Source organism: Saimiri boliviensis, chromosome 16, assembly GCF_048565385.1.
Source record: "Saimiri boliviensis isolate mSaiBol1 chromosome 16, mSaiBol1.pri, whole genome shotgun sequence".
Taxonomy (NCBI): domain Eukaryota; kingdom Metazoa; phylum Chordata; class Mammalia; order Primates; family Cebidae; genus Saimiri; species Saimiri boliviensis.
In genome coordinates this window covers 61,264,048-61,278,330 of record NC_133464.1, presented here as the reverse complement: position 1 = coordinate 61,278,330, position 14,283 = coordinate 61,264,048, and the positions used below count along the sequence as shown (strand labels likewise).

Genomic DNA, 14,283 nt, shown 5'->3' with positions numbered 1-14,283 from the left:
AGGAGGAAGGGATGAATAAGCAGAGCTCAGAGGACTTTTAGGGCAATGAAACTACTCTGTATGATACAGTAGTGATGGACACAGGTCATTATACATTTGTCAAAACACACAGAATGTGCACCACCAATGATGGACCCTAATATAAACTATGGCCTGTGGATGATAATGATGTGTCCAAGTAGGTTCAACCACTCTGGTGGGGGATGTTGATGGCGGGGAAGGCTGTGCATGTGTAAGGGCAGGGGTTATAAGGGAAAACTCTATTTTCTTCACAATTTTGCTGTAAACCTAAAACTGCTCTATGAAAATTGTCTTCAAAAAGTCACCTCACCAATATAGAGCAGGCAAAGGCAATAAAATGAATAATAATTAGGTTGTTTAAAATTTATTTGTGTTCCAGGTGGGCTTTACTATGAGACTGAGTAACTGCTTTACAAGAGTATAATATATCCTACTGATTTATGTACCTCTAAAAGACATGAGGTTGATAATTTTTTAATTTGGCTGCTGCTTTGGGATAAAAAAAAAAAAAACACATTTGTTCTGTTATCTGCAAATAAGCACTTTATTATCAAATAGTTCAGCATCAGAACAAGAATTAATTCCAAAAGGGTTTTCTTTACATGATATTGGGAGATACACAATAGAAGAATCTGACACTGTGTTCCATTCCAGTTTCTCTTTTGCAATTAGGTAATTTGTTTTGGTCTAAAAAGTGTGAGTTTGTCTCATTCTTGTTAATGCTGTCCATGAAATGTAAGTATCAGTTCCTTTTCAGCTAATACTTTAAGTTATACTGGTGCCAGGTTAAGAGACCTATTTCATAGTGACGTGAAAGTCAGCTACAAGAAAAACACATCGTAATTTTCATTTACAGAGGCAAATCCCTCTTAACACAAAAGAAAAGCAAAGGACCTTATGTGATTATGTAAGGCAGATAAGCCCAGGAATTTCATTCAAAGATAATACTTCAGACTCCATAATCTCATGTGAGAAATTAATGAATGACTCCAAGTAAATAAAAAATTAAAATTAGCCCTTGGGCCTCTGACAATTTAATTGCCAAGGCCTTTTGTGAATTCTAAATAATGCTCGAAATTAGCTATAATTTCTCAGAATGACATGCCAGAAGAATATGAACCTCAATAATTACAGGCTGTTTTAAGTTTATTTTGTGCAAGTTATTCCTTCTCTCAGTATTCCACAATGAAAGTTGTTCTCAGGACATACTGAAGATTTATAGTAAATTCAGTGCCTACTATATGCAAGGCACTGTGCTGAATGCTGAAAATGTGGTAAGGACAGCACTCCTTGTCAAGCTATGTATGTGGCATTAGCCAGCTGAATAATGGGAAATTTGGGCCAGAATAGCGTATACTGAGACCAGGGTACCAATGTAAGTGACTCAAAAGAGGAAACGGTAAATAAGATTATTTCAATTTTTTTTCCTTGAACTTAGTCGCATCTGATCAGAACATTCAATGCTTTCTACGTAAACTCTGGATTTAGGCAGATGAAGACCACTCATCATCCTTCTTTTGACAGATACAAGTACTCAGCCAAATGTAGCTCACAATACATACTATTAATTAAAGAGAAGTGATTCATCTCTGGCTTTTGCAGGGGAAATGGAAAGGCTCAAAAACTCCTTTCCTGCAGATGGGATCAATTTTTAAAGGCTCCAACTCTGCTTGCTTTGCTGATAAAGTTCTTCAGGAGATCATGGTCCATTTCCGCAAAACCTGAAGTTTGTGTTACCACAGTCAGATGGTTTATGCAAAACCTGAAGCAGAATTCTTCTAAATCCTAGGAACAACAACACAGATGGCTTAATAAATTCACATTTTCTAATTCAATGCAACATAGCATGAAAATTGCTAAAACAAGTTAGGCAAGGAAAAAGGATGTGATAGCCAAGTGGAGGAAATGATAGTATGGGAATACCTCAAGAATAGTCATAAAAAGTATAACACATATGAATCATCTATGCTTGTAAAAATTTAAATAGCACAGAGTAACATTTAAGTTCCTCCACACTAACCTAGGCAAAGAATCTGACTTTTTCTTCCCAGAAATAGGCAGGTGAGTGTACAAAATCTTTGGTTCCTCTGTCTAGTGACAGTATTTGTAACTGTTGGTTCCACTTTCAATATCTGTCAAAAGCTCTATAACTCCTCTTTTATATTTATATCAGGGTCTTTAAGTACATCTGCCTATAAAGAATTGGTGGAAGAAAAAGGTAAGCCATAAAAAGCAGTAATGCTGGGAAACTGCTGCTCTGAAGTCATTAACAGGCCACTCGTTTTTCCCTTTATGAGATGACACAGGATGGGATGGATGGATTTGATCACACTACGTATGCCTTCAATAATCTCAACTGGGAAAATGCTTTAAAGAAATCATGACTTCCAAGGCTCTGGTAAGAGAGATCCGACAGATTAGTGTTTTCTGGCTTACTGCAGTGCACTTTGGGCCAAAGATTAATGCTGTAGTAATTCTCTTGATTAGAACTATAACTTGAGAATCAGAATGAGGCTGACCAGATGCATTTTGATCCTGAAGAAGTGAGGCCAGGCTGCGGAGACCTCCGATATGCCTCAAACCCTAGGTTACTTGGCCCAGGACAAAATGCCACTAGGTGGTGGTCAGTTTTTAAGTTTCTTCTCCAAGCTACTGTAGGTAATTTATTAAAAAAAAGAAAGCCCCAAATACTTTTTAAGCAATTACATCGGCATATTACATGACAGCCTTTTCTTCTAAATTATAGCAAATGGAAAAAATAGACAGAAAAAATAGCAATGCTGATAGCCTTGCCAATGTACATATAAACCTACAGTACAGTTTCTTTTAAGAAAAGAAAGAAACTATACTAGGAAAATGTTCATTTCATGCCTGAGCGTAACTGGGCAGGCTGCTGTGCCACACCAGCAATATGATGTGTCTCTGTCCCAGGTAAGCCCTCAGTGATAAACAGGGAAATTCACACACCCACTTGTTATCATAGCACACTATATATAATGTGCTTCACTGATACATGCTGACTATCCCAGGATCCATTTAAAATTATGTGCTGTTGGTTAAATTTTTAGAAATGACATTTTTGCCTATAGCCTATGAAAGTGAAACCAGACAGAGATGCATCATCTCTTTGGCTGAACTCTACAGAGAGGAATGGAGAAATTCCTACCTATACCACACACAGAGTGTGTTTGGAGTTAGGTGGCACAACAGTTTTACACCTCACAGATCTCAACAGCATCAGCAAAATTGCTAATTAATGGGAGAATGAAAGGACCCTAAAAAGTTATCACTTAGATCCATGCTCCTTTACTTTTCTAGAATGGGTTTTTCCCCTAAATATTAAATATGGGCAGGACTTTGAAAGAGTCCTGTGATTCTAAGAACTCAATAAATTGGCATAGGGTGGTTATCGGGGAATTCTTTCCATATAAAACAAGGCCCTCATTATTGTTCAGTTAAAGAATGTAGCCTATTTTGAATGCTACCACTTTATACAGCTTCATGTTCAAAACCGGGCCCTTTATTCTGTCCTGCAATCCAACCACATTCTCCTAGTTTGCTCATTCTCCTACAGGACTCTCATACTTCTCCCATCAGACTGGTATTTCCCCTCTCATTCTCATTCTCAGCTAACATGACTTCCTATTTCACTGAGAACCAGAATTACCTGAAAAGAACCTCCACAAGCCTGTCCTACCACGTCTCCTCGCCTATTACACAGAGGCCTCTGCACATGATGTTCTCTGGATCAATGGTCCAACCCCCTACATAAAGCAGGGCCCCTTGCTCTGTCACTGGATCCCACTGTTCCACCTACTCGAGGGCTGTGCTCTAACAACTGTCCCCTGTATCACCAGCTTGTTCCGCTCCACTGAGTGATTTGCACCATTAGACACCTTCCATCTCCTACATCTTAAAAAAGTAGTTTTACCTCAAATGCCTGCAAACCTCTTCCTCTTTTTAATCTTCATAATAAAATTCCCACGAAAAGCTGCCTCTATTCCCCACCTTCAATTCTTCTTACTTCCACACTCCAATCAGACCTCCTGCCTCACTAGGCTAAAATTGCTTGCCAAGGCCCCCCAGGCGTTCTTACTGCCAGACCCCACTCGTCAGTTCTCAGGTCTCCTGCAGACACGCCAGCAGCGTCTGGCGTGGTTTGGACTTCTTCCTTCCTGTTTCACTTTCTTTCCCAGCTTCTGGGACATGGTCTGCTGGTTTCTCTCTGGCTTTACTGCTCACTCCTCTTCAGTCTCCTTTGCTGGTATCTCCTTATCTCCTCAACCTTCAGTCTCCTTTGCTGGTATCTCCTTATCTCCTCAACCTCCAAACACGGAGTGCCCAGGACTTAATCCTCAAACGTGTCACATCACTGCGTCACAGCTTTGACTTCAGTACACTTCTCTCTGACTTCCAGGCTTGCTTATCCAATTTGCTTATTAAACATTTCCATTTGGATGTCTAATAGACATCACATACTTCTCATATTCAAAACCAAATTCCTGATATTTCCCCCAAAATGTTGCTTCTATCTTCTCCATCTCAATAAACGCCAATTTCATCCTTACGGTTGCTGAGGCCCAGAACCTCCTAAGTCTTCTATTTTCTCTCCTCATATCTAATCCATCAGCACATCCTGTTGGCTCTACTTCCAAAATGTATTCAAAATCTAGTCACTTTTTCCATCCCCACAGGTGATAACTTGGACCAATCCACCATCATCACTTACTGGATTATACAGTCTCCTAAGTACCCTCTTTCACACACACACACACACACACACACACACACACACACACACACACACACTTCCCAACTGGATTATACAGCTTAAGTACCTTTTTTCCGCTACACACACACACACACACACACACACACACTCTTTCTCTCTCTCTCTCTCTCTCTCTCTCTCTCTCTCTCTCTCCCCCCTCAACACAGCAGCCAGGAGGATTACTTTCAAATGCACATCAGATCACGTCCGCTCCTTTCCAAACCCTGTGATGGCCACTCCCCTTGGAACTCAGATTCCTGAAACCTGCATGTGCGCTCTGTGGGCCCTGTCTCCTCCCTCACAATACCACCATGTGCCTCCACTGCACCATCCCCCTGCCTCATCAGCTACTTCCCTTCCCACTGTACCATCCACACCAGTCTTGTTTTTCCCCAAACACGCCACCCACACCTCTTTTGAGTCTCTGCTCGAGTCACCTGCTCAGTGATGTCTTGCCTCCCTCACTACTCTATTTAAAATTTCCACTTTATCTCGGCATGGTAGTCCCTAGGCTGGCTTCCCCGGCTTACTTCTTTGCATATCACTTGTCACCATCTGACATACTTATATATCCTATTCATTTATTTATCACTCGTCTCCCCTCACCAGAAATTCCCACAGGGGCAGAGACTTTGGTCTGTTTTGTTCATTTGCAGTACCCCAGTGCTTAGGGCAGTGCCAGGCCTGTCACAGGCACTCAGTGAATATTCATTGAATCCATGCATAAATACTCCTGATTTCAAAATACTGAGGACAATGGATAATTGTAGTTAAACATGTGGTTTTAAAATGTGCCCAATCTTGGACTGCATTCCAGTTTTGCAATTTACTAGTTTACTGAGATTACTTAATCTCCCCAAGCTTCAGTTTCTGCATTTATAAATTGGATCTAATATAATAATGCCTATGTCTTATGAGGTTGTTTTTAGGCGTAAATGCAACATGAACTGTGCTTAGAATAAACCCTGGCTCATATTAATTATGTACTAAGTGGCAATCCAGCATGAGGGATAGTAATTTGCTGAAAGAGCTCATTTTTTGCTTACTTGAGCCAGGCAGATCAAATACAGCACTGTTCTTTATTTACGAAAGCTTGTGTTTTACATTAAGTACATATACAGTATATTTTACTTGTAGTCTATTATGCTAATTTAGGGTACAGCAATTAGCTGGACAGGCTGTAGTAAAACAGTACACCTCTATAGGCAAAACTGAACATCCATTACAGGAGTATTTAGTGAGTCAGAAGCCATCTTAGGCACTGGGGATATTGTTGTGAGTAAAACAAAGTGCCTGCCATGCCTCAAAGTGCTTACTTTCTAGAAAAACAAAGAGCTGGAAGGTAGCCAGACAAATAATTCACATAGAGAATATGAAAAAGTATTAAAAATGAAGCCTGATTCAGATGCAAACACCATGTGCCACCATACTGACATCGGAGACGGCCCTCCATCACCATGGCTCATCACCATGACTCTAAAGCACAGACTATGAAAAGTGCATGGATTGTGCCGGGCGCAGTGGCTCACGCCTGTAATCCTAGCACTTTGGGAGGCCGAGGTGGGTGGATCACCTGAGGTCAGGAGTTCAAGACCAGCCTGGCCATCATGGTGAAACCCCATCTTTAAAAAAAAAAAGAAAAGTGCATGGATTTTATTTGAGCATGAAACATGGTGTGTTGTAAGTGCCCAATATATTATTGCCTTGATATAAAACAAACGTTCACTGTGCTTTTAAATGTCAATGTTTTGAGGTAGTAGTTTTTTTTTAATGTTAAGGGAAAAAAAATAACCTAGACTTTAAATGTATTTACAAATACATAATGTGACACAAAACAAAAACTCAGAAGCCGTTATATGAAAATGCTAATTGTTCTCTGGCTGATAATTCATTACCCTCCTCACACTTTTTGTCTTTTATAAATTTTTTTTAATAAACATAATATTATTTACATAAACAGAAAAAAAGTTATAACCTTTTTTCTACTAAAATGTCTCTGTCTTTTGACGAAAGGAGAGGATATCCTTCTACCAAAAGGAAACTGACTCCAAGAAGTTATGGCCTGTTTCCTAAAGATTTGGTTCTAAGATCACTTTTCTTTCCTTTCTTTATTATCATAACAATACATGGTCACTGTAAAAGTTCAAAAAAATAAGCAAAGAGAAGGAAATAAAAATCCTCCATAATTCTACCATTCAAAGATAACCACTAACCATAGTCTTCAGTCTTTTTTTCTATGTAGATAATGAATTTTAGTTTTTTACTCAGCTATTTATACTTTTGTAAAAAACAAAAATAGGATCGTAGTTTTTCACTTAGTGATATATCTTGAATAGCTGCATAATTTCTTGGTATTAGCATTTTATAAACAAGCCTCCACTATTCACACTGACCTTTCACTACTTTTTTAAAATTAATAAATTGCTGCAGTAAATACCTTTGAAGCTGAGTCTTAGTCCAAATCCATGATTAATTCCTCAAGGTAAATACTTATGAGTGAATTCTGAAATAATTATGTCTTTAAGGCATTTAATACATATTATACCAGTTGTTCTCCATACCAATTTGTACCCCCCCAGCAATTTAGGAGAGAATACCATTATTCTGATCCTATATATTATCTCTAGAAATATACTCCTGCTTTGACAGGCAAAAAGTTATACCTTGTTTCATTTACGTTTTTTGTCTGTTCATAGAATCATTTGTTCTTTGGTCCATTTCTTTCAACCAAACTGTTCATATTCTCTTTTTGTTATTTACTCTGGTAAACAGGCTTCATTATATGTTGCAAATATTTTTCCCAGTGTCTTATTACTTTCTAATTTTCTCCATGGCATTTTTAGGTGGATAAAAGGTTTCCTATCTTTTGAAACCAGAGCTATAAATCCTTTCCTTTATAGCTTCTGCCTTTGATGTCTACACCAAGGTTATAGAAATACTCGCTTATATGTGGTCTAGTACTCTGGTTACTTCATATTTTCTTTTACGTTAAGTCTTTGTTTTAGTTTAAGGTATGAGGCAGACACCTCGCTTCAGTTTCCCCAGGAGGCCGGCAGCCAGAAGCAGGCTTTCCTTACCTGGGCGTCATACTTCACGGCAGCCGAGAGCAGAGCGATGGCGTTCTCCTCGCAGATGCCTTGCTTGATAGTTTGTTGGCAGAGCTTTTTCAAACGATTTTCTCTATAAAATGTCGCCAAGTCTAGCAGTCCTGGTGGAAAGAAGTGTTTATCACAGGGAGTAATTTTGAGCATCCTGATTTAAACTCGCCCACTCAGCCACTCACAGATGATCTGGACACTATTTTGGATGTAATCCTCAGTGAAGCACTGCGCAAATAGACTGATGCTGACCGACACTTACACTTCAATGTGGGGCTCGACCCAGGACGGCAGCCAAGCTGAGCAAATATGATACACAAATCATTAGTGGCTGAAAAACAGGAGCACAGCTTTAATATTTCATTTTTAATATTTTTTCCTAGAAAAAAAAAGGCAAGTGCTCCTCGAGTGACCCCTTCCCTGCAATCTCAATGTGGGCTTCTCCTGGGCCATTCCCAGGAGCACATACACACATGCTATAAAAGTGTCCACCACGACAAAAAGGAAAGAGAAAGAAAGAGAACAGACAAGGAAAGGAAATCCTTTCATGGATATGTGTCTGCTTCCTGTTACCCTGTCCCATTTCTCTGATCAGAGCTGTCTGTATTTGCTGTCTCCATTTTCCCACCTCCCATTCAGACCTCAAGCCATTCAAAGCAGAACCCCATCCCCATCACTACTGCAGTCACACCTGTGGCAGTCACACCTGTGGCGGTCACAATGGCTTCCAGGGTGCCATATTCTCTGGTTTCCTCTCACTCGACATTGGCACAGAATTTGATATGGTTGATGATGCTCTCCTCAGGACACTTTGTCACTTGCTTGCATTTTTCTTCTCTTCAATTAGTTGCTCCTCAGTTCTCCTGGCTGGACCATTTTTCCTGACTTCCAAATGTTTGAGTGCCCCAGGGTTAAATCCTCAGATACTTTTCTCACTTACTTCCCAGAACTCCAGCCCCAGGGTTTTAAATATCATCTATATATGCAGGTGAGACCTGTTAGATTACCTATCACCTATTTTCAAGTAATTCAATGTAGACTGGGTGAAGTGACACATGTAAATTAATTTTAATTAACCTCAAGGAATGATAGGAAATACTCTGAAGCAGTCAATTAGCATCTGAAAAATCCTATTAGTTTTTCTGAATCTTCATTGGAGGATTTGTAATTAGCATAAAGAATGTCAGAATTAGTTTGTCATTGGTGAAATGAGTAGTAGCCAGGATCAAAAGGTTAGCTGAATCCGGCTACTAGAATATTGTCATGTGCACTTCAAGCTAACTTTTCATGCAAGGTACTTAACAGAGTGTATAAAGGTCAGAGAGCTGAGGTTTCAGCATATTAATTATTACCATATTTTTTTTGTCTTATCTGCTAATAAATCTTGTACACATGGTAGAATTTGGTTGGAAACTTGCTTTTTAGTGTAAGAAATATTATCAGAGTTATGGAGGAAAGACAGATAGCCCACTGGAGGACACTGAAATCTTCTGAAATCTTGAGAGTTGTGAATGGCTTCATTGTTTTTGGCCACAAGCTTCAGACTCACACAAGCCAGCAGCATTGTCCTGAGAGAGGACACTGCCCCAAACCCCAGCTCTGTGCCTCCTCTACACCCACCCTCAGCACAGGGTGGCAAGGAGACACATGCCCACTTCTAGATCACACTTTGGGTACCTGGGAACTTGGTACTGCCTGCATAATTAGCCCTGAGGCCATCTGTGTGGGTATTTCCTCCCTTAGAGCCCATCACCAATGTGCAGACCCCCTGACCCAAAGGCTAACCTGGGTTGGGGGTGGGTAGAGCTTGGACATGCAAGCTAGCGTACCCACACACCCTTCTGCTGGAGGAGGGGTCTGTCCTGCCTGTGCCACTGGGCTCTGGCACACAACTCCAGGGGTCCTGCAACTCTAAATGCCAACTAAAACTAAAATGTGTCCTTTCAGTTCTTAATGAAATGAACATTTTTCAAGGTGGGAGGATTGAACATATTTTATCTGAAGTTCATGAGCTTGACATATAACTTTAAATTTTTCTCTATGGTATTTTTAGGTGGATAAAAGTTTCTTATCTTTTGAAACCAGAGCTATAAATCCTTTCCTTTATAGCTTCTGCCTTTGATGTCCACCCCAAGTTATAGAAATACTCACTTATGTGTTGTCTAGTCCTCTGGTTACTTCCTTTTTTTTAAACATTAACTCTTCTCTCTGCTCTGACTTTATTTTAGTTTAGGGTATGACGCAGATGCCTCGCTTCAGGTGGAGCCCACCTGAAAACAATGGAGCCATATGGAACATAGGTCTCCATGTGGAGTCTTGGCTAGAGCCCTGCAAATTTTAGGGGTGGGCCTATAAAAAATTGCCACTTGGGTACCTAATGGGCAGCTGAAACTCCTTTGACTTTCAAAGTCAAGAGCAAGCCTGTTCTCCATCTTCCTCACCTTAGTGAACAGGACTTCCATTAAGAGGCTACCCAGGCCAAGCACCTCAGTGCAGCTGTCCTTCTCTCTCAACTCACACCTCTCATCCCATCCATCAGCAAATCCCATCAGCAACATCTTTAAAATGTATCTACAATCTGATCTCTTTTCAACACTTCCACTGCTATACAACCCCAACCCAGGATTCCATCACCTCACATCTGAACCAATATAATAACTGATCTTTTAAACACAAATCGTATCTCTCCTGTGGCAGAAGCTGCTAGCTGCCTCTCCCATGACCCCTACCCCAGCACACACACACATACACACACACACACACATATACATACACATACACACACATATACACACACACATATACACACACATACACACATATACACACACACATACACACACACACACATACACACACACTCTCTCTCTCTCTCTGTCTCTCTCTCTCTCACATCCATTCTTCCTTTCTTCTGAAACCATATAATTTTTAGCTGACTTATGGCCATATGGAAATGCCCACTTTCCCAGCCTCCTAAGTCGCTGGGCACAGACTTCATTGACTGAGTCCATGGTCTGAAGTAAGTGGAACTCCCAGGCCCCTCCTGGTGGAGACACTGGGATTTGCTGTGTGCCCCTGGTCTCTGTCCCTTCCTCCAGGCTGCTGCCCACAATGCTCTGCAGTGGTGATGACTTGGTACTTCTGTCTCTTACCTGTCCAGTCAGCCTTTGTTTGAAGTAGTAACAAGGGAAACATGTTTGGATTCAACACACACAAAAGGAAATGCTTCTGTAATTATCCTCACAGCAACTTGCTTTTAGGTTCTATAGAAACCACCTTGTCAGTTCCTCCACATTTTGCCAAGTTTTCCTAAGTCTTTGGCAATTACCTACTGCCTCCTCAGGAGAAAGGCTGATGCTGTCTGTGTACAGGTATTCCAGGAAGGCCCGGTAAACAGGATATGAAAATTCACTCATTTCTACAATATCATCCTCGTTATCTTCCAACGACGAACGGAAATGCTCACATCTGAAGGAAGAAAACAGCATGTCAGGCCCTAGCTTCCCAGCCAGGACAGACGGCCTCTGTGAGGAGCACGTCCTTCTGTCAGAGGCGCGCCCTGGCCCATCCCTGATGTGGCTCGTCACTCTCCTTGCAGGCCTGAGTTTTCAAACAATCATTTATTCAGGTATATGCAAACCTGCTGCCAGGGGTGGCCCAGGAAGCAGCCCCAGTGGCCGCGCTGATGGGGACAGAGCTGGGCTCCCCGGCATCTCTCACACCGCATCCACTAATTAGCATTTAGAGAAATCAGTGGGTTTATTTTTATAAAATCTGAGTGATCCTGTTTCCTCAGTCCATTATGGGTTGAATGATGCCATCTAAAAATTCATATGTTGAAGTCCTAAAACGGCCAATACCTCAAAATGTGATCTTATTGGGAAAAAGAGTCTTTAAAGAGGTAATCAAGTTATTAGGAGGTCACTAGTGTGGGCCCTAATCCAATGTGACTGGCATCCTTATAAAAAGGGGAACTTTGGACCAGGCGTGGTGGCTTATGCCTATAATATCGGCACTTTGGAAGGCTGGCGGGTAGATCATGAGGTCAGGAGTTTAAGACAAGCCTGGCCAACATGATGAAACCCCATCTCCACTAAAAATACAAAAATTAGCTGGGCAAGGTGGTGGGTGCCTGTAATCCCAGCTACTTAGGAGGCTGAGGCAAGAGAATCGCTTGAACCTAGGAGGCGGAGGTTGTAATAAGCCAAGATGGCGGCCACTGCACTCCAGCCTGGGCAATAGAGTAAGACTATATCATCTCAAAAAAAAAGCGAGGGGTGGTGTAAATTTGGACACAGACATGCACAAAGGGAGAATGCCACATGCTGACTGGAGTTAAGCAGCCACATGGCAAGGAAGGCCAAAGACTGTAAGCAAACCCCCGGCAGCTAGGAAAGAGCCAGGTACAGATTCTCGCTCACAGCCTCACAAGAAACCCATCCCACTGACACTTTTGATCTGGGACTTCCAGCCTCCAGAACTTTATGTTGCTTAAGCCACCCAGCCTGTAGTACTTTGTTACAGCAAATTACTCCACCTGCCTTCCTTCATGCAGGTTGATATGATGTAGTGAGAGTGAACAGACGTTGACAGCCTGACCTTACTAAAGGGGAAGTTGAGACTAAAATGCTGTGTTGAGTTTGTGACTCACTGCAGTAGGATTTAAATATCTGTTACATAACAACATCATGAATTTCAAAATCATCATGTAAGAGAAAGATGCCAGGCACAAATGAATGCATCCCATATCATCCAATCTATGTATGCTCTAGAAAATGCTAACTAATCTACAGTGACAGAAGGTGCCATGGTCGCCCAGGGCTAGGACATGAGGGGTCTTTGTAGGGTGATGGGAATGTTCTCTATCTGGATGTGGGTCAATGGTTTCACAGGCGAGTGCATGTGTCAGCACTCATCAAACTGTACACTTGAAACGCATACAGCTCATTGCTCAGAAACGTTCACAAATGTGATTTTTAAAATCTCTGTGTTAGCCTCACCACAGCCCCTTTTGGTCTGGAAAGACCTTGATTTTCTCTTTTATAAAGCATCTAAAAGTTCAGTATCCCACAAGTGATTAAAGAGATTATTATGAGTTGATCTTGATTCCCAGACAGAGAGGGTAACTGATGGACGTCCAAGTATCTATACGGTGTTCAGAGCACAGGACACACTTGCAGTGTGTGCTGGCTGCTCCCTGCTGCCAAGGTGACCAATCCACTTTTCAAGCCTAAGGAACGCTGATGGTACGGATTCCCCAAACCACACACAACCTGTTATTTCTTGTTTCACATATGTTTCCTCCAGCTCCACTCTATGCTTGTAAGGGCAAAAACAGCCTTACATTTTTTCATTATTACTAACATGCAAAATATAGTTGTTGAATGAATGATTTTTCTCAACTCTCAAAATAAATGCTTCCTTACCGAATCTTGAGAAGGACTTTATGTGCATAAATGTACTTTCCATCCACCAGAAACTTCAGGTCTGCAGTGTCAGGGTTGTCAAATTCCCTCTTCAGTGACTCAGCCACTGTAAGGTGGTCATCAGGTTCTAAGAGAATAATGCAAATGCTTCCAGAGTTAGCACAGACATAATGAACCCGCAGGCTAGGATATGGCACTGCTCTACTGATGCTCATGAAAATACCACTTCCTCAAAATAACTGAGCAATTGAGCAATGGGGTTTTTCCCCTAAAGACAGATTTGCATCTCTGTAATCATTAAGGATAAGAATCCCACACATATCTGCTTATAAATCTGGCAAAATAACAAAAAAAAAGTCCCAAGCCACATCACTAATTTTGAATGAAATTTTAGAACGTTTGAGTAAATATGCTAGCTAAAGTAAAAGACACAGTTTCTTGGTAAAATTTAAAAGGAGTAAAATAAGGGCAGGGCACAGTGGCTCACACCTGTGATTCCAACACTTTACGGGGTGGAGACAGAAAGATGGCTTGAGGCCCATAGTTCGAGACGAGCCTGGGCAGCACAGCGAGACCCACCTCCACAGAAATTTAGTATTGATGTTGGTTTCTGATGTTTTTAAGAAAATAAAATTTGTTCTATTTTGCAGAAGACCATCAGAGAGAAATAAATTATGATAGTGCACCTAACAAAATCCTCACTATCAAAGTAAAAGCCCTGAGTTCTTTTTCAGATTTTTGGGCCATCCCCCAAATGTACAGTGACCAGCTCACCCACGGAGAGGAGGCGCCACGTGACGGCGGGAGTGGCAAAGCAGGCAAACACGTCGTCGGTGCAGGAGAAGTGGGTGAGGTGCGGGAGGATCACGGACTGGCCCCGGCACTGGCCCCACATGTACACGTGCCCACCCTGCGTCTTGGCCGCAGACGTGTGGGTCGAGTGACAGGCTGCAATCTCGATAATCCT

General features: G+C 41.4%; 1 protein-coding gene across 9 annotated transcripts in view; it reads right to left on the bottom strand.

Moving 5' to 3' along the window:
* Positions 1 to 537: 537 nt before the first annotated feature.
* Positions 538 to 14,283, bottom strand: part of RCBTB2 (RCC1 and BTB domain containing protein 2) — a 45,947-nt gene continuing 32,201 nt past the window's right edge. For 8 of the 9 annotated variants that reach the window (XM_003942221.3, XM_010330065.3, XM_010330068.3 and 5 more), the window contains 5 exons: positions 14,091 to 14,281; positions 13,317 to 13,443; positions 11,219 to 11,358; positions 7,870 to 8,000; positions 538 to 1,806 (listed from right to left, as the gene is read on the bottom strand). In XM_003942221.3, the coding sequence (XP_003942270.1) occupies positions 1,666 to 1,806; positions 7,870 to 8,000; positions 11,219 to 11,358; positions 13,317 to 13,443; positions 14,091 to 14,281 (730 nt within the window). In that variant the 3' untranslated portion in view covers positions 538 to 1,665. Of the gene's footprint in view, positions 1,807 to 7,869; positions 8,001 to 8,152; positions 8,190 to 11,218; positions 11,359 to 13,316; positions 13,444 to 14,090; positions 14,282 to 14,283 lie in introns of those variants that run through there. The other variant, XM_074387701.1, reaches the window with a different exon arrangement.